Source organism: Ambystoma mexicanum, chromosome 14 (assembly GCF_040938575.1).
Source record: "Ambystoma mexicanum isolate Mex_15411 chromosome 14, UKY_AmexF1_1, whole genome shotgun sequence".
In the NCBI taxonomy this organism is placed as follows: Eukaryota; Metazoa; Chordata; class Amphibia; order Caudata; family Ambystomatidae; genus Ambystoma; species Ambystoma mexicanum.
Window position 1 is genome coordinate 654,824,432 of NC_090940.1, and position 20,212 is coordinate 654,844,643.

Genomic DNA, 20,212 nt, shown 5'->3' on the forward strand with positions numbered 1-20,212 from the left:
GCTGTCAAGTCCTCCCTGAAGGAACCGCAAGCACAGGAGTTGTCCGGCGTGGATAACAGAAGAGGCTGCTGACCAAGACACTAGCAGGAATGCGAAAACTTAACTACCTCGTCCGCCATGGTCGGACCAACCGGGAAGAAGAAGCAGAGGTGCAGGCTCACGACGCAATGGGACCACGCGGCTGAGTGAAGACGCGCAATCTGTGAGAAACCAAATGCTGCGGAGCCGCCGCAGCACAGCGAAGAACGTGAGAAGCCTTGAGAAACCCAAAGCAGAAAGCTGAAGAGTCAGAGACCGGCAATGACCCTAAAGGTACAGGGGTTGCTGGGACGGTTGGTGGGGGCACAGCAGAGTCAAGGGAGACTCTTAACCCACAGAGCAAGGGTGAGGCGAAAGCCCCTGGGGGCCAAGAAAACTTTAACAGTGCCAAAAACAGAATAAATAGAGACACTCCGGTCTGGGACCCACACCCACTAAAGATACGTACAAGTCATCTTCTTCGTGACAGTACCTGGCAGGGAAGTGAACCAGGTGTGCCAAATCAAAGCAGTAGAGAAATACGGGTCTGGGACCTGCACCCACAACAGAAGCGAGGTACAAACCATCTTCCTTGTGGCATTAATTGGCTGGAGAGTGAACCAAGTCTGGAGACAGGGAAGCCTGGGTCTGGGACCCTCAAGCTGAAAGTATTGAATTGTGAAATCAAAGTGAAAGAGAGGCCAGAGGAAGGGAGTCATTCCCCCTGGTTGTGTTTAACTGTTAAATCAGTATACCAGGAGAAGGGGGTCATTCTCCTGTTAACCAAAGTTGTACAGACTTTCTGCTACAAAGTGTTAAAAGGCATTGAATCTGCCAAGGAAAAGTGCTTGAACTTTGCCTTTAGTGTTGGAGGATAATTTTGACCCGGGGAAGGTAGTCAATCCCCTAAGAAGAACCAACCACCTGGAAACAAACTTCTATCCCCAGTCCAGAAGAAGGGAGCCATACTTCTGGACCGAGAAGGTCTACTTTGTCTTTAGTTTAGTTTTAGGTATAAGGGACAGAGGTAGGGTTTTGACACAGGATGGTAGACTATTGATTTACACAGACATTCTGACAGAAACCTTAGTGTTTAGTTGAGGCAGGGAAACCCCTCTTAGAGATAGGGAAAGCCAGGTTTTCTTTTTATTTTCCTGACTAATAAAAGTCTATAGCAATCATCATGCCACCTGTGTGTCAATCTCCTCCTTCTGCACCCTTACAACTACTACCCTCGCCTTCACACTGCTACTACTCCCTCCTCTATGCTACTACTACTGTCCCCTCCCTTCTCCTCCCCTCTCACTGAACCCTGCGTCTCAGCTCTATCTATACCCCTCTTGTCCCCCCTACTCATGGATATGGGGCCCTCCCCACTCTTTGAATACATTCATTCACTCTCACTATTGTCACTGCCCCCCAACTTCTCTCCTGCACCCTTCTCCTCGCACCCACTCCAACACTGCGGTCTACTATTCTCTTTCTCGCCCTTCATCCACTCCCTCTCACTTTACCTACTATTCTCACTTCCGTACTCCAATCTCCCACTCTTTGCTCACTACTATCATTGTCGTCACAAACACTCTCATTCACTGCTTCCCTCTTCCAAATGGGTACCGCTCTCCCTCACAAATACCTCACCTTGCACAATGCCGGAGTAATCCACCTCTATGCACCGTCCTTCAAACACCCCTGACCTCACCTGCACAACATACCCAATGCCTTTCCTTCTGTCTCGTTTTATACTGTGGTCACGCGGGTTCTGTCTCCCCACCCCGCGTCCATAATCTGCAGCGCTCACCTGACTCTGTGCACCAAGGGTGCTTGATTTTTCCCCAGGAGCTTGATTACACAAGTAAGAGGTTTTAAAAACCCCTCTGAATCCTTCTGTCTTTTCCAGCACGTTTTTGAAAACCGTTATTTGTGGTGGTAGCAGTCAGGCGTTCAGGCTGCTCTTTCTCCCTCTGTCATGCGTTGGTGAGTTTTGTTGACAGTTCGGTTTGGGCCGAGTTCCTGTGTCTCACTCCAAGTTCATTTTCTTCTAGCCCCCACTCGCCTGTGGTCTGTCTTAGGTGTCAGGTTAGATGTCTCATTGCTCTTTGGTCAGGAAAATCCAAGACCATTTCCTGGCTGCTCTTGAGTCCGTTCTCTTACGGTCCTCAAGCCCCACCAGAGAGAACACACAAGCAAGAATTCCACAGTATTTGAGATGCAGAGACATAGCAGACTGGATCTTACTGGCTATACTTGCGTGCCACCAAATTCTGTGCCGGGGAATGTGTTGAAGCAAAGATTAATTAACAGTTTGTTTTATCCCATGTATTTTTGCCAACTATTTTCAAATGGCATGGTCTAGCTATAATCTGAGTGTTGATTGCCTCTTGCACATGTAAGGGCTGCTCTTCTTTGCATGTTTGCTATGTATGTATCTGACCCAAGCCTCTTCTGTTTTACACCAAAGGTTCTCTCTGATGCTGGAATCATCCCGGGAGGTGACATGACACCTGAAGCGGCACTGTCTAAACTCTCGTATGTGCTGGGCAAACGCCACATCAGCCATCAGGAGAAGAGAAAGGTATGGACCATGTAGGTAGAATGTATGGATGCTTGGTGCACTGAGCACCGCGTAACAACGCGTTCTGTCTCAGGGCCTCAGAGTGTACGTGTTCTCCAGTGATCATTGATTGCATAGTCCTAAAGGTGCTGTGCTTCTTGTCCTCTGGATACGGGTTTCCAAAGGTATGCACCATGTAGGTAGACTGTATGGATGCTTGGTGCACTGAGCACCGCGTAACAACGCGTTCTGTCTCAGGGCCTCAGAGTGTACGTGTTCTCCAGTGATCATTGATTGCACAGTCCTAACGGTGCTGTGCTTTTTGTCCTCTGGATACGGGTTTCCAAAGGTATGCACCATGTAGGTAGACTGTATGGATGCTTGGTGCACTGAACAACGCGTTCTGTCTCAGGGCCTCAGAGTGTACGTGTTCTCCAGTGATCATTGATTGCACAGTCCTAACGGTGCTGTGCTGCTTGTCCTCTGGATACGGGTTTCCAAAGGTATGCACCATGTAGGTAGACTGTATGGATGCTTGGTGCACTGAGCACCGCGTAACAACGCGTTCTGTCTCGGGGCCTCAGAGTGTACATGTTCTCCAGTGATCATTGATTGCACAGTCCTAAAGGTGCTGTGCTTCTTGTCCTCTGGATACAGGTTTGCTTTTCACAGTAATTCAAAGTAAGAGGCAATAATCTGAGCACCGTCAGTAACGTTGCCTATTAGTCAGGAGTTGAGCTCTGTTTTTCTCCAACAAAATATGGTTTTCCCTCGTGAAATTTCAGCGATATTGTGCACAACATTTCCATCAAAATTATTGAACTTTCAGGGGGAAAAGCAGAATTCAGGTGAGAAACATCCAAAACTGCATACTTTGAGCCCGCATTCGGATATCCTGGAAACAGTACATTTAAAGCGACCCTTTGTGCTTAGGGACCCGATATGCCAGTATTCAATAAGAATGTTAGAAAAGAATCGGAATCCATTTGTTGCGCCAATTATAGTTTGTTTTTAATTTTGGACTTTCAAAGTGATACTGGAGAAAAACATAATTGTATTTTACAAATTGCCAGTTTGTGGCAAATATTAGTTTGACTTCTCCAAAGACAAATTCTTTGCAATATTCAAATTCATATTCAAGAAAACCTCCTTAAGATTATTTATAGTGTCCTCAATATCCTCTATTCAATAAGAGTCTTGAGGGTTTTTAACGGCCCGTCTGGTTTCTCTGGGCACTTTATTCACGTTTTTTATGCTCTATCCTCAGTGGCATGTTGGGCATAAAAGGCAGCACACAATCCAATCCAGTCAGCTTCTGGCTTTGAGGATGAGCGCCCGTTAGGACAGTAAGGGCTTAGTAAAACCATTCAACTGAGACAGTACAAGACTCCATTCTTAGTATAAGGCTGTACCACATGAGTATATGGTAGCGTAGACTGAGCAGTCACACTTATGGTACAAAGAACCTGTAGTATGCCAAGGATTCAATAGAAACACTGACAACAAGAAGTATTATAAAAAATAAAGGTTTATTATAAATACAATTAGGCCACGTTAAGTCTTGGGGATGCAAGTTCTTTATCATAGAGTCATAAACACATTATAAAAATACAACACAATGCTTGAAGGTACACAGACCAAAGTGTAAACCTTGTTTAGAACACTAACCGTATTTCTAGGCAAGTCAGACCTTATGATACACATTTAGTATAGGGCACACCTATTAATGGGGGAGTAAAACCACAAGTTACTTTCTGATTACTTTCAGTAATACAAGGGTAGTAGACCCTAGCAGTTGTTCAGTGACACCCAGCTAAGGAATGACTTGGTAAACCAACCTGTAAGTATACTTTTCTGAATAGTGGAACACTTATTCAAGGAACAGTAGAAACCTGTAACCACATCCAGGATAACATACAGTTAAACTAGGGGAGTAAGATCTTTTGGTGTAATAAACAATTACAGTTGCTTTTCAGCTCAGTGGAACGCAGAGTGAGGTAAGCAAGAACTCTTTACACTAATGTAGGATTGCACCAGGCACACAGAGGTCAGTTACACCTACAGAACATGTTTTAAGAATGACTTGCAGCTATTCTAGTCAGGTAAAACCTAATGTTGTAATATACTGTTACAGTTGCATTTTAGGTCAGTGGAACACAGACTAAGGTAAGTGTTGGGCAAGATTGTTTGCAGTACCCTGTGGGAGACTGCACCAGCCTTGTCCTCTTGGCAATAGTTAACCCAACCTTTGGTGTAAGCATGTACTACACAAGTTGGTAGAGTGACTGAGCAGTCAGACTTATCTCAAGAGGGTCAATGTGAGCTGTAGGGTTGCAACATAGAGTTTCACAGTGACAAGTATCCAAATAAACACTTACACTCAAGGTTTCTTGATTAAGCAATTATGTATTAATTTAACAGTCAGTTGAATAAGATTTCTTTAGAAGGGAGCAAATATGTAACACTTTAAAATATACTTCCGAAATACACACTCTCAGTTTCAATAAATCAGTAGATACCCATTTGGGATGGCACACAGGCACTTCCTACACCCTGAGGTGACTTAAATAACTAGGACACTGTGGACATATATATATTATTGGTACATTTAGAGCAATACTGACTTTGGTGTCAAAAAGGAAAAGGTTTAGGGAATAAAACAATGGTTAACAAATATTCTTAAGCAGGTAAGTACTTATGAACCCCCTCTCCCCCAATGCAAAGTAAATTAACCCTTTCCCAGCTACACAAGTTATAGAATGTGTGACTTTTTGGAGGGATAGTTAAAACACAAAGTCAGAGGTTAGAAGAGTCATTCAGGGAGCCAGGACAGCCGATGTCAATTGAACATAAGTCTAGGGGCGCTGAAGCACTTCTTGAAGGTAAGTAAAAAGTCTTGCACAATGTTTTAGAAATCTTTGTAGTAAATGAAATCACTTTTGGTTCACAAGCTGGGAGGCTTGTGAGGGGCAAAGCTGCAAGCAACTCTGCAAAAGGGCAACCAAGGCAAGTTTCAACTGAGAGCTAGCAAGGCTACACAACAAGAGGTAAGTACCCCTTAGTTTACAGTACCTTAGGTCTGAAGAAATTGCTTCCAACTGGCTTCTGTTCCAGTAGTAGTATGGCAGATCCTGTTGTTCCTGGGCCTCAGTCGTGGGGACAAGAGGGAGGATGTCTGGGGACTCCTGCACTACGAATTGAAGGTCAGTGGCAGCAATGGGCAAATTTCAGATCAGCGGCACTTTGCGGTTTCAGCTTCTCGCGAATAGCACCACCGCGGTTCTCGGATACCTTTATGGCCTTTCCTCGCATCTGGGGTCCAGCACTCTGTTGAGGTGGCTCTGGCTTGGTCAGTCTTGCTTCATGGGAGGCCGGAGGATCTTCCTGGAGCTTGGGTCCGACTTAAAGACGACACACTCAATTCTGGTGTTCCTCTCCCTGGCAATCAGTTCCTGCAGCAGCAATGGAAGCACAGCCAGATCCAAGTGGATTTCCAGATGTGTTTGTCTTGGGATCGATTGGTCCCACCGACCCAAGGGGAGATGTCCTCCTTTGCAGGGCTTCTCTAGTCGAGGCGAATTCAGAGCTTTGGCACTGCAGCAGGGCTTCACCGGGCAAAACAACGGTCCAGGAGTTGCAGCAGGCGTCTCTTCCAAGTTCTTCTTTGGATTCCTTCGTCCAGTTGTCGACTCTGCCTTCCAAGCAAAAGACCTTGCCTTTTTATGCAGGTTTCTCCCGATCATTCACAGCCTAGCTGTCAATCACATAGCAGATTGGCTGTCCTCCAAGGACAGCCAGCAAGCCAATCACCTTTGGGTGCATTCCTGTAACCAAGGGGATTAAGCACAGGGAGTTTCGGGCACCTCCCTCACTTCCTGCCCTGCCAGACACGTTGGAGCCAGAGGCGGGCTTCACCAGTGAATCCCGCCAAAGACAAAACGAACAAAGGGACCAAACCTGGTTTGGCACGCAGAGTAAATCTCAAGAAGGACCTTTCCAACAAGAAATGGCGAAAAAAGAAGACGGTGCCATTTTGACAAAATGGGCATCCATGGGTGCTTGACTGCACTTGCAATTGCAGCCCGTGGTAGAAACACACAATGGTTGGAAAAAAGTAAAACACTGTCACCAGCCATTAATTATAGAAAGGGTAACATAAAAATGTTACATGAGAAACTAGACAAGGGTGATACTAAGTAACCCCTCCAGCACCTTATTGTAAGATAGTGTGTGCTGGGTCTAGAAAATTACAAATGCAAGTAATGTCAATTTCACTTCACTGCTCTTGGAAACAGTAGTTTGTCCAAGAGAAGGTATTTAAACCTTGGGGAAATCTGAAAGACTTCCCTGTGCCACTGCACTGAAGGTGCTGTGTGTCACAATGTAAAAAGATGATGCCTATGGAGTTTGTCAGACTCCAAAAACAAAAGAAAAATCGATTAAAAATGCACGAGAGAGTGGGAAAAAGATCTCACTCTCTCCAGGATAGAAATAAGTGCTAAAGTCCAGCAAAAAGACCTGGGGGTCTCTAAGGTAGAAGGAAATTAGCACATTTCTGAGAATTCTCCCGAACAGTAAGCAATAACTTTCTTACTTATTTTAAGGATGCAACCCAGCCTAACATCAAAAGTTGTAGGAAACTAGAACTTCAACCATACACTATGGAGAGACATAAAAAGGTCACCCATAAAGAGTAAAATACTAGGTGAGAGGGGAAAAGATTCCCCTTCTCCTAGGGACAAGGTAAAATAGTTACCTAGTCAAAGCAAAAGGTTCTGGGGTTGACACAGGTCAGGAAGATTTATCATTGATATCAAAATCTTACCTAACAGCACCCACCACCCGTTCCTCTCCTCATCACTTCTCATGTTGCTGCATCTCAGTAGGTAGATGGATCTGCTTGTCTTTTCTGCCTGGCTTCTACTGATGACGACACCTGATTGGTTCCTTATCTGGCACAACGCTTCCATGGATATAGGCATAATCTGCTTTTGAGACTGGCAATCCTTCTTTACAATGATCTCATGTATTCCTTCCACAGAAATTCGGTACATTGTCATGACGGAAGGATCAGCGGGTAACTTAAAACTTGGAAGGTGTGGTTGAAAGGGTTTCATTTTGCAGCAGAAGTGTGCCAATGGCCTCAGGTGCACTAGGTGGAAGAACGATGAACAACCAAAGAAACCAAAGCGGAGCTATTCCAGTTGCTTAAGGACCTTGGGCAGTCTGTCCGTCTCCTACCTTTCTTGCCTTGACTGCGTGGTTGCCCTCCCAAGTGGTCCCTTCCACCGGTCTGTGTTCTAGGGGCCATGGGTCACTGGTCTTGGTTCCACATCTTGGGAAAAGCACCTCAAGATCTAAGTAGGCCTGGGTACGATGTGGCACAGACCACGGTTGCCGGTGAAAGACTTTGCCAGAGCGTCCACCAGCGCTGGCTTGCGTGCCACATGCACAGGGTACTGCTGAACACCTTTGTCCTCTAAACTGGTTGACTCTTCCCCTGTGGTGTTCCCCTCCTCCTCTCCTCTAAACTTCCTACCCTCTGCTGCTTCCCCTTTTTCTCTTTCTCTGCTTTTGCGCCCATGTTTCTCTACCATGTGAAGCCCACAATGCCAGCTCTCTCAGAATGATTGTTTTGCATGAGTCTGTAGCATAGTTATGTCAAACCCAACACTCAATAAGGCATGTTGGTGCGGTCAATGACGCCCTCTAACTGGTCAGTCACGCCCTCACTGCAGTCCGAGAGGTAGAGGTTGTCTGTTTAATTACCCTGATCTCCAAATACCTGAACCCCAACTACATCAGTCGAAAATGTGACATGTGATTGTCAACCTCAAATGCTGGCTTTTATAAATCCCTCCACAAATTCTTCTACAGGGAATTCTGGCTACGAATGTATTTTCTATTCCAATCTGTTAACGATTTAGCTGTGTTATGGAGCAGGGGAAGAGGGGCAGGAAGATGCAGTGTGGTTACATTATGCCCTTACGAGAAGGGCATGGGGACTGTGCAGCATCTATCACTGTCACCCCAAGAGAGCATTCCACCACTGAAAATCCACAGCAGGTCTCCTCCCAGCCACTGCACCAGGCTGCTGGGAACCGAGCTGAGAGGAGCTTGCTAGCTTCTACCTCCATTGTTTATTCCACAGCTGCTCAGTTTGCAGGCCTGAAGCTTCTCCTTCCACTGCTCATGCTACCTAACCTGCAAAGATTTGCTTTGCCTAATCCCCTATCTCCTCACTTTGCTTAATCCTTAGCTTCGCTGACTACTTAGCCTGGAGCTTTTTGCTCTGCTTAATCCCCTACCTCCTCACCTTGCTCAACCCTTTGCTGTTTGCTTTGCTCAATCCTTAACCCGTTGCAGCTCGCTCTGCTTAAGCCTTTGCTGCTCGCTATGTTTAAGCCGTTGCTGCCTGTTCTGCTTAACCCATTGCTGCTTGCTCTGCTTAACCCATTGCTGCTCGCTCTGCTCAAGCCTTTGCTGGTCGTTCTGCTTAAGCCTTTGCTGCTCGCTCTGTTTAAGCCTTTGCTGCTCGCTCTGTTTAAGCCTTTGCTGCTCGCTCTGCTTAAGCTTTTGCTGCTTGCTATGTGTAAGCCTTTGCTACTCGCTCTGCTTAAGCTTTTGATGCTCGCTCTGTGTAAGCCTTTGCTGCTCGCTCTGCTTAAGCCTTTGCTGCTCGCGTTGCTTCTCCCTTTGTACCGTAGAAATGATGTAGCTCTGTGGCAAGGGTTCTAGCTACAAACTACCAGGTGTTTAAACATTAGCTTCATGTGTTAACTATAATCAACAGTCTCTGAGCTCCTTTTATTGATACTGTTTTTTGTAGAGTGGTCTTACTTTCATTAATAACCAAGTAGATTGCCTTTCTTCTAGATGCTGTCTGAGAATCTAAGAGGTGAAATTAAAGTCACGCCCACTGGAGCTAAAATCTCTCTGAAAGATAGCAAGTTCATCCAACTGATTGCCAAATCCCTTGGCATCAGCTGCAAGGAGGTAACCCGTGCTCAAGTACTGCTTACAAGTCATTTCTAAAGTAGTCGTTATTTTGAAAACTGAACCTTGATTTAATTTGACCAGGATTAACTATTTAGAATATTGTGGTACATCTATTTGTATTCATGCATATGCCCTGAGAGAAGGCACAGCAAGGGACCCGCTTCTGCCTGTACGATTCACAATGATAATTGACTTTGCCTGGGTTCTTTGTATTCCCCTCGGAAATTAGTATTCACGATCAATACCCCAATTCAGGTGTGCATACAGTGTTTGCGGCCTTTCCAATAGGATCCTTTTCAAGTTGGCCAGCAATTGTTTTTAATATAACTATACTATGGTGCTGAAAGAAATGCATACATCATTGTTTTTCCTTTCTCTGAGTGATAGTTTCTGGTTCTCACTTAATATACAATTCCAGTTATCTAATGCTGAAACGTTTTTATATTTCAGGAATTGGAAGCGGTACGAGATGCTTTGACTCCTTCTTTGGCGTGTGCTGCTACAAAAACTGGTGACATCAATGCGCTAGAAAGCATACGAGAAATGGTACCTACTGCTTAATGTTTTATTGTGTTCCATGCATAGTATTTTATATGCTAATGTGGTGCGGTGTTGAGTACGAAAATGCTGCTATCAAAAAGAAAGCATGCATGACAAGTGAGAATGTTTGGCCAACATCCAAATAACTTGTGTTGGATGTTGTTTATAAGGCAACACTGTGCTATTTAACGGAATTCAGGGGGCTGCAAGTACCCTGTGTCAGGTATATATAGTATTATGGTGGAGTTTGGCATCTTTGGTCTCCTAAATGTTTCCAATGTTTGGAGAAGTGCAGGATCCGCAAACATTCATTATTCAGACTGACAATACTATTGTTAGTCCAATAACAGAGCAGGGCTAATGGAATAGATTTTGGATCGACCAAAAATGCAGATTCTGAAAGTCTTGGAATAAGTAACCCCGTGACATTGCTCACAGGCAGCTATGTCTGGTCTGGTCTGTTTTGTGCTATATTTAATGAAGATGCAAAGTGCAAAAATGTGCTTTCCCCCCTCATTTGTGTACGACAAGTAGTTGTATTTGCTGCACTTCTTCATCCATTTGTCCTGATTTGTATTTTAGGGAGGAAACCTGAGCAGTGAAGATTACGATGGACGAACCCCTCTCCACGTGGCCTGCTCGGAAGGGCTTTTGCCCACTGTACAGTACCTCTTAAGTAATGGTGCTACAGTCCATGCAAAGGATCGCTTTGGGAACACGCCACTAAGGAACGCAGTGAAATTTAGGTATGAGGCGGAAAAGGCACTGGAATGCCTTGGAAAGTTGAGTGCTTCGTATAGGCCAACTTGGTTTTGCAATTTATGTTCAGACTAAATTGTAGGAGCATTTCTGATGCTTGTTAATCTGCTTAGAATCACATGCTCTGCATATAGTCCGACATCGAGTGGTAGCCGCAGAGTATTGCATCTTGTCTTTCGAGGATCGAAAGGGCACGTCGGCATAGGTGTGTCTGTAACACTACCCCTAACGTGACGTGTAGTGTACCCAAAATCCCTCACGCGCCGTGGTCCCCCAGATTGTTTTTTTCCGCCCAGATTACTGGTCGCCCTAATGCAGAGTTCTTACATAGAGATAACGTTATTGTCATTGTTTTTAAAAAATAATAATTTTCATTGGTTTTTACAACATACAAAACAAAACCATCACATCCGACATTTTCGGTCACAAACATTTTAGCATACATTTGCGTGTTATTTATTATGGTCTTCCCCCTCCCCCTTTAACTTGAGCTTCCACCTCTGTCCTTTGGACTTCCCTTCTCTTGGGGTTAGTCCCCTTCCCCGTTTTCAGACATATCACATTCACTGGTATCGGCATGGGAGGGTCCCGACAATGTGGCTACCATTTGTCTCCATGCTGTCAGAGGTCCCACTTCATTATCCTCCCCTCTATTGGCTGCCTCATACCATGCTACTGTCTCAGCGTCTGCCCATTTCAGGAGATCGTTCCACCATACCTCTAGTTTGGGTCTATGGGCTGCTTTCCAGCTCATGGCTATTCTCTTTTTTGGCCAGAATGTAGGCCAGGTCCTTGAGTTTGCATACGTGTTTTAGGTTGCGAGATCTGCTGAATCCCCCATCATGCATGCCCACACGGATTCCAAATCTAGTTTGATTCCCTTTTTCTGATACTTGTAGTTTGATTTCCTCCCAGAATCTACCCACCTCCGGGCACGCCCAAAACATATGGATCATCCCGGCGTCCACCTCCCCGCACTTTTTGGTCATTTTTGTGCTTCTGCGCTCCCAAATCTGTCGATCTTACGGGGAGTCATGTACGCCCTATGGGTGACATATAACTGAATCTGCTGCAGCCTTACATTCCTAGACACCTTTTTATGATATCTCTGAGCTCTTTCCCATTGCCCGTCTAGCATAGGTTCTCCCGCTTCCTCCTCCCAATCCCGTCTCAATTGGTGCAGCTCCTTGCCCACTCTAGATATCACCAATTCGTAAATCGGGATATTTCGTGCCCTCCCTCGAAATATCATACATCGTTTCTATGGCAGTATCCGGTTGTTCTGCTAGTGTTATTTCAGACCACATTTCCTTCACCCGTTTAACTATTCTAGTATATGTGATGTACTGCCCCGTGTGTATCCCAGTTTCTTCCATTATCATCTGGAAGTCCGATGCCTTCCCGTCTTGCTATATATCTCCCAAGGTCGCCAGGCCTACCGGCTCCCAGTGTTTGCGGATCCTTGTCCTCAGTTGCTCATCCACCCCGCATAGCGCCACCAATGGTGGCTGCGGGGCGCATGGGGTCGGGTTTCCCATAGCACGGCACACTTTGCGCCATGTCTTCCAGCCCAGTTCCAGCAATCTCAATCGATCATACAGCTCTGTTTTGGGTAGCCATATCAGTTCTCTTAGGAAGTAAGGGTCGCATTCCCCCCTCAACAGTCTGGATTCTGCTGTCTCGTCTTCCGACATCCACCTAGCGACATATTGTAACTGCCCTGCTAGGTGGTATATCTCAAAGTTTGGCAGGTTTATACCCCTCTGTCATGCGTATTCTGTAATTTCCATAGGGCCACTCTGTTTCTGGAGTTGTGCCATAGGAAACCTCTACATAAACTCTGGAGTTTACTAAAGAAGCGCTTGGGCAAACTGTGTGGGATATTTGCGAACAAATGTAGTAACCTGGGCAGGAGCACCATCTTGAGCAAAGCAGCCCTCCACACCATGGCTAGGGGGAGCTTCGCCCAGAACCCCATGCTGTTCTTGATACCTTCTAATGCCCTTTCCGTGTTATATTTGTGCTTGTCTTCAGCCGTGTGATATATGTTGATCCCCAGGTATCTGAATGTTTTGGTCTGTCAGGATAGGTAAGTTATCTTGTGGGACTCCTCTGTACCTCCCCAGGGGGAACATACATGATTTTTTGGGGTTCACTGCTACGCCTGAGAGGGTCGCGTAGCGCTCCATCACCTCCAGGATGTATTGCAAGTTTTCCTCTGGGTACCGCAGGTATAACAGCATATCATCCGCATACAATGATATCAAGTGCAGTCCCCCCCTAGCGTGAACCCCCTTTTCTTCGTACTGCTGTCTCAGGCAGATCGCTAGTGGTTCTAAAGCAAGGATGTACACCATCGGGGACCATGGACAGCCCTGTCTCGTACCTCTGCTAAGTTGCCATTTATCTGAGATTATCGCTCCCGTTTGGACCCTAGCTATTGGGGAGCTGTACACCATTTTCACCCACCACAAATACCCTGGACCCATCCCGTACTCTTTCAAGGCCGCCATCATCCAAGGCCATCTTACAGAGTCGAAGGATTTCACTGCGTCTAGCGAGACTACTGCTGTTTCGCCTGGGTCGCCCTCTGCCTGTTCTATAATATGGTGGAGTCTCCTGTGGTTATCTGATATGCTTCTACCTGGGACGTATCCAGTTTGATCAGGGTGAATGAGTTTATTTATAACCCGCTTAAATCTATTCGCCAGCAGAGACGTGAGGATTTTACTGTCCTGGTTTAGCATGGATAGTGGTCTGTACGACCCACAGTCTGTTTTTGGCTTGTCGGGTTTAAGGAGTGGGATAATTACCTCCTCTCTCAGAGATTCCGGCAGCCTCCCTTTCTCGAAGGCCTCGTTTAACATTGCCAGTAATGGGGGGAGCACCTCTTGTCTATACGTTTTATAAAACTCGCTGGGGAGCCTGTCTGTCCCAGGGGCTTTGCTCATGGGCAGATGTGTTACCACTGCCTCTAATTCCTCTATTGTGATTGGGGCATCCAGGTTCTCCCTATCTTCTGCACTAAAGTTAAGAAGTCCTATGTCTTCTAGCGTCTCCTGAGTCTCCTGCTCCGCTGTCTCTCCTGCGTCTTCGTAGAGGTGTTTGTAGAATCTAAGGAATCCCTCGTTCACGCTCTCTTGGGTATTCCAGACCTGGCCCTCTTCCCCCGTTATCTCTCTAATTGCTGATCTTGGTGTCTCGTTTTTGTATATCCATGCAAACAGCCTCCCCGGTTTCCCCTGCGTGTTGTCTTTCGATATATTTTTTATAATTCAGGTTACATAACCTCTCCCAAAGCCCAGCACATGCCTGTTGTAATCGGCATCCTCATGTGAGGTGGCCTCTCTTTTCATAGTTGCTTCCAGTTTCTTTTCAGTCTCCTGTAACTCTCGCACTATACCCCCTTGGAGCCCTCTAGATTTGGATATGGCCGCCCCCCTTACTACCACCTTAAAGGCCTCCCATAGGGTACCCTCTGTCGCCACACTTTCAGTATTATTTTCGAAATACCCAATTATCTCCTTCCTTAGGTCCTCCCGGAATCCCGTGTCTTTCAATGCCTCGGCTCTAAGCCTCCAGGTTGGGATCTTGGCTCTGGGGGGCTGATGTCGCCACGCCAGGACTAGAGGGGAGTGGTCCGATAATATTCTCGCCTTATATTCAGAACCCGTTATTTCCCCAGCGAGTTCCGGAGTGGCGAACTTGTAATCCAGTCTCATGTACAGGTTGTGTGGGGCAGCATAGTGTGGGTAGTACCTATCTTCCGGGTGTTGCTGCCTCCATATGTCTTCCAGCCCAAAGTATCTCAGCAGGGCTTGTAACATTTTCGCAGCGGGGGTGGGCTTATCTAGTTTCGTGTCTGATCTGTCCATTTTGGGGTTCAGCGTGCAATTGAAGTCCTCCACCCCCCCCATATGACCGCGCCTCCAATGTGGGGACTGATCTTGCTATAAAGTGACTTGAAATAGGCCATTGTATCTTGGTTCGGGCGTCTGCATTTATGATGCAGTTCTCTATTCTCCAGCAACCCCCGAATCACTACCATTCTCCCATCTGGTCCACCATAGCCTGTAGCATCTGGAAGGTCGCATGTGGCGCCACCCAGATGAGTACTCCCCTGGCATATGCCGAGTACATTGCTCCCATGATGGTCCCTCTCCACTTTTTCTTTACCACCTCTTGTTTCTCTTTAGTTAGGTGGGTTTCTTGCAATAAGGCTATGTCCACTTTTTGCCTTCTCCGGTGCATCATTACCTTATTCCTCTTCAGGTAGCTGTTGAGACCTCTAACATTCCAGGTTACTATTCTAAGGTGTCCGATTATCGTTTATCTCCGTCCCTTCTCCCTCCCTCCTCGTCCTTCCCTCCCGATGGTACAAGCTCGTTCCCTACCAACTACCACTGCAAACTCCCCAACTCCCCTCCCGCCCTCTACCTGTTCCAACACTTGCTCCCTTATTAACTCCTCTACGAACTCCCCAACATTTCCCCCCTCCCTCCACCCTTCCAATGCCCAACTGTAGCCCAGCTCCATCCCTGGATCTCAGGCCTTCCCGCATCTAGTCCTGCCCAAATTTACTCGGTGGTAGGAACCCCGTAGGTGGTTGCCGCACTACTGGCAACCTAACTAGTCTATCTAATGGGGTGCGAGTTGAGACCTCTGTGTCTCCCGCATCAAATATGCTGTGTTATACGCCCGCCTTGTGTATATCCTACCTTCTAACTGACCTCTATGAATCTATATTCAAGTCCAAGTGTCATTATATATACAGCACCTCGAAGTTGGAGACTGATACTTCACTTGTCGTCTCTGCCCCCTTGTTGTTCCTTTGTCTCCTGTGGCCATTCTGTGCGTCCAACCAATCCATAGCTTCTTCTGGGGTTTCGAAGAACAATGCCTTATTTCTATGATTTCTTTTTAACTTCGCTGGGTACATCAGCATATATTTAAGATTCGCCTCCCGCAGTCTCCTCTTTACTGCTCCAAAGTTTAATCGGCGTCTTTGTACCTGAAGTGTGTAATCCGGGTATGCTGTTATAGCTGCGTATGCGCTTCTTATTGTGCCCCCTTTGCGGAAATACTCTAGGATACTATCCCTGTCTCGGTAGTTTAGTATTTTGGCAATGATGGGCCTTGGCGGGGCACCTGGCGCTGGTCTGCGTGTCAATGCCTGGTGGGCTCTCTCCACCGCGAATCCCTGGGTGAGCGCACCACCTTCAATTTCTTGCAGTAGCATAGTTTCTATGTATTCAGTGCGGTTGGTTCCTTCTTCGCCTTCCGGGAAGCCCAATTATGCGTATATTGTTTCTCCGGGCTCGTCCTTCGGCCTCCTCTGCCCTATTTTCCAAGTTGCTTACTTGTTGGCGCAGTGTGTGGACCTCAGCGGCGTTCGCCTTGCAGGTGGCAGTGTTTGATTGAACTTCTTTCTCCAGCACACTCGTGCGTTCTGCGATCGCTCTTACTTCTTGTCGCAGGAGGGTGACATCCACTTGCACTTCGTCAATCTTGAATTCAAGTGACTTCTTGAGGTTTGCCATTGCTGCTTCTAGTTTGGTCTCCCATGTGACCTTTAGATCTGCTATCGCCTCCAGGATGTGTCTTTCGCTGCTTGCTAGTTCTGTGTCTGTCTGTGGGTTTCTCTCCTTATTTCTGGCTCCCTCTGTTGGTTGTGGTGTTCTGGTATTTCTCCAGCATGGGGTCTGGCATGGATTCACATGCTCATGAATATTCCCCGTTGTCAGGCTGGGAATCCTCGGTAAAGAAAAAAAAAACAGTATCAGTTTCGTTTCTGATCTGTCTTTCGTAGTAATAACCAATCACTGGTCTCTGCGTCATACTGACCACAGCCAATGACTGCCCTCTACCTAAGCACCGCCTCTGGCAGCCATCTTCAGATTTTTACCGCACGTTCATGTGTTGGGATCCTCGTGCTATTGCTCTCGAGCGTTAGTGCTATTTTTTCACGTTTTTTCTCAAAAACTTCGTTTTTTCGGTCAAAAGAGCCTCAAGCTCCACCGACTCTCCATCCGATCAACGGGGACCCGTGTCGGATTCGTCTGCGCCCCTCAAGGGTGAAGATTTCGTCGAGCTACGTTTTTGGAGGACTCCAGAAGCTTCTCAGGCCCGGACATGGCCCAGGAGAAGGGAAGCTCGACGCCCGGAAAGCTGTTCAGGGTCTGCCCTGTATGCCAGCTGCAGAACGTCTTTAAGGAGGACGAACACTCCTTTTGTCTCTACTGCTTACATGAGGACAAGACGCACGTGGAGAAGGACTGTGCGTTTTGCGGCAATATGTCGGAGCGGACCATGAAGGACCGCCATCAACGTCTCGCCAACTGGCTGGAAGGGAAGAGCCCGTCAGGCGAGAAGAAGAGGAAGAAATCCGAGCGGTCTTCTAAGACCTTTGAGGACGCCCCGGCGACGGGGGTCCAACACAAGGCCAAGCACCGCGAGTCCGCTGGCACCGGGAGCGCCGAACGGTCGGGCTCTACGGGCGCCAGGCAGGGCGCACCCTCCCCGGCACCTTCAGCCACGAGCCAAAGCTCTGGGTCGGGTAAGAGGAAGGGCGAGCACCCGGCGAAGCTCCTGGAGAGGCCCCGGTCGAGCTCGAAGGCCCCATCGGAGGGGGAGCGAGGCAGTGTCCCCCCCCTCAAGGATAAGGCGGTGAGCGCACCTAAGGTGGTGAAGGCCTTAATCCATCCGGCCAAGCCCTCTATCGATACTGTCGCGGCGGCCCTGGTTCAGCCTGTGGAGGCTACACCAGTGGTGGCGACCTCGGGGCTCAGAGTCTCCCTGCCACCTCGGAGGGAGTCCTCTTTTGTGCCCATCGATAGGACCCCCGTGAAATCCCGGGCGGGGAAGAAAAAGGGGGGGCAGGGCGTCGTCGTAGATTCGGCTTCAACCTCGGGGGAAGAGCTGATCGAGGTCTTAAGCCACGGCCTTGGCGTGGAAGAAGACCGGCCCGTCGGGATGGATCCCGACGCAGGTGACGACGACATCGTCGAGGGTGCCGACGGGGCCCCTGATCGCCCGTCGGATTCCCCTCTGCCAGCGCCGCAAGACAACTCGGCGGCCATTTTGTTGGCTATACAGTCCTTATGCTCAGAGATAAGGACGAGACTACCGTTGCCGACGGAGGAACCTCTCCCGTCGGGGGATCCTGAACCGGGACCTTCTGGTGTTCCCCCGCCCAAGAAAAGAAGGATTCACCCTCCACCTCCTTTTCAGCCGTCGCGCCCCGTCCAGCCCTCCTCCCCGTCCACCCGAGGGGATGATACGGGGACTGACACGGCAGCGACGGGTACGGACGACGAGGTATACGACGAGGATCTACCGTCGTCACCTCCCACCAGGGCTTCTCCGCCCGACGAGATTGGATCGTTCCACTCCATGATCGCCAGGGCATCCGAGCTTTTCCAACTCTGCCCTGAGGAGAAGAAAAAGGAAGGATTCCTTTATCAACGGCGCGAGGCCAAGAGGAAGACGGTCCTCGCGGTGCCTCTACTGGACGACATTTGGGATGAGGGCCTCGCCCTCCTCAAGAACCCTTCCACGACGCCAGCTAGAAGAGACCGGTACGAGAAGAAGTACCGGGTCCCGGACGCGGCCCCCCTGTGCCTCCGGGCGCAGCCTACCCCGGACTCCGTCGTCTCCGCGGCGGCCAGGAAGAAAGCGGGGGGGGGGGTGCGGCCTCCACATCGACTTCCCCACCGGACGGCGAGGGAAAGAAATTGGACGCTATGGGACGCAGGGTCATCTCGTCTGCAGCGACGACGGTTAAAGCGGCCAACGCCTTGGCTATCGTGGCCCGCTACGACAGGGAGCTATGGTACAAACTGGCTCCCCTGCCTACAGGAAGGTGAGGTGGCATCGGACCACGCCATCACTATTGCGACGGACATCGCCGACACTGGGTTTCGCCAGTTGGGCAACGGCGTGTGCCTTAGGCGGCGTGGATGGCTCAAGGCTACGGACTTCCGTCAAGACATACAGACCAGAGTCCTGGACATGCCGTTCGATGGGAACAACCTGTTTGGGAAAACAGTGGACGATTCCCTTCAGGCCATTAAAGCGGACACTGAGACGGCCCGGGCCCTTGCGGTTCTGCAGCAATGGTACCCGCGCAAAACGCACTGTTTCTGGGAGCGAGGCTCGACACAGTGTCCCTTCTGGCCTCCCCGTCGGAGGAAAGGACCAGGTCCATCCTGGGCAAGGTACAGCGGATGTTGGTTTCCGACGCGGCCAAGGTGAGGTCCATCAAGTCCCTCCTCGGAATGATGTCTTCTTGCATCTACCTCATTCCCATGTGCAGGCTTCGGATGCGCCCGTTGCAGGAGTTCCTGGACGCGCGCTGGATCCAAACGACGGGCGGCTTCGAGGAGAGGATCACACTCGACGGAGAGTTTCCGCCGAGCGGTCCGGTGGTGGGGCACCCGCGCGCATCTGACGGCGGGCATGGACTTCCAGACCCCAGACCACCAGGAGACAGTTACCACGGATGCCTCCCTGGAAGGGTGGGGAGCGCACACCGAAAATCTGCACGCGAGAGGCCTTTGGCTCCCGACGGAGAAGTCCCTCCATATCAACGTCCTGGAGCTCCGTGCAGTGTTCTGGGCCCTCAGGTCCTTCCTTCCGTCCCTCAAGGGCAAGGTGGTGAGGATCTTCACCGACAACACCACCACCATGTTTTACATCAGGAAACAGGGCGGAACCAGGTCCCCGGCACTGTCCAAGGAGGCGCAGGACCTGTGGCATTGGGCCGTCGCCCAAAGGATGTTTCTGGTGCCGTTTCATCTGGCAGGGATAAAAAACACCATCGCCGACTCACTCAGCAGGGAGCTGCGCTCGTGCCACGAGTGGGAACTACGGCAGGATCTAGTGGATCGCCTCTTCCGACGGTGGGGCACACCCCAGATCGACCTGTTCGCGACGGCGACAAACTCCAAGTGCCTGAGGTTCGCCAGCAGGTTTCCCCAGGCGAGGAGCATGGGCGATGCTTTCTCGTTCCCCTGGGAGGGCCTGTTCCTCTACGCGTTCCCTCCTTTGCCACTGCTAATCCGGCTCGTCAACCAGCTCAAGAGGTCACGGTGCAGGATGATCCTCGTCGCACCTGCGTGGCCGAGGCAGATATGGTTCCCGGACCTTCTGGACTTGTCAGCGTCCCCGCCAATCAAGCTGCCGGTGGACGCGGATCTACTCTCCAGGGAAGGAGGCGCCATCCTCCACCACGACCCGAAATCGCTGAACTTGCAGGCCTGGCTCCTGCAGCGCTAGAGTTTGGAGGATACGACATACCGGCCGACTGCAGAGAGGTTCTTGCAAAGGCCAGGGCGTCCTCGA

The 20,212-nt window shown here is 49.0% G+C and overlaps 1 protein-coding gene across 1 annotated transcript in view; it reads left to right on the top strand.

Annotated features, from left to right (window-relative positions):
* Positions 1–20,212, top strand: part of ASPG (asparaginase) — a 431,236-nt gene that overhangs the window by 322,732 nt on the left and 88,292 nt on the right. The window contains exons 9-12 of the mRNA XM_069638193.1: positions 2,480–2,593; positions 9,449–9,568; positions 10,022–10,117; positions 10,694–10,857. Of these exons, the coding sequence (XP_069494294.1) occupies positions 2,480–2,593; positions 9,449–9,568; positions 10,022–10,117; positions 10,694–10,857 (494 nt within the window). The remainder of the gene's footprint in view (positions 1–2,479; positions 2,594–9,448; positions 9,569–10,021; positions 10,118–10,693; positions 10,858–20,212) is intronic.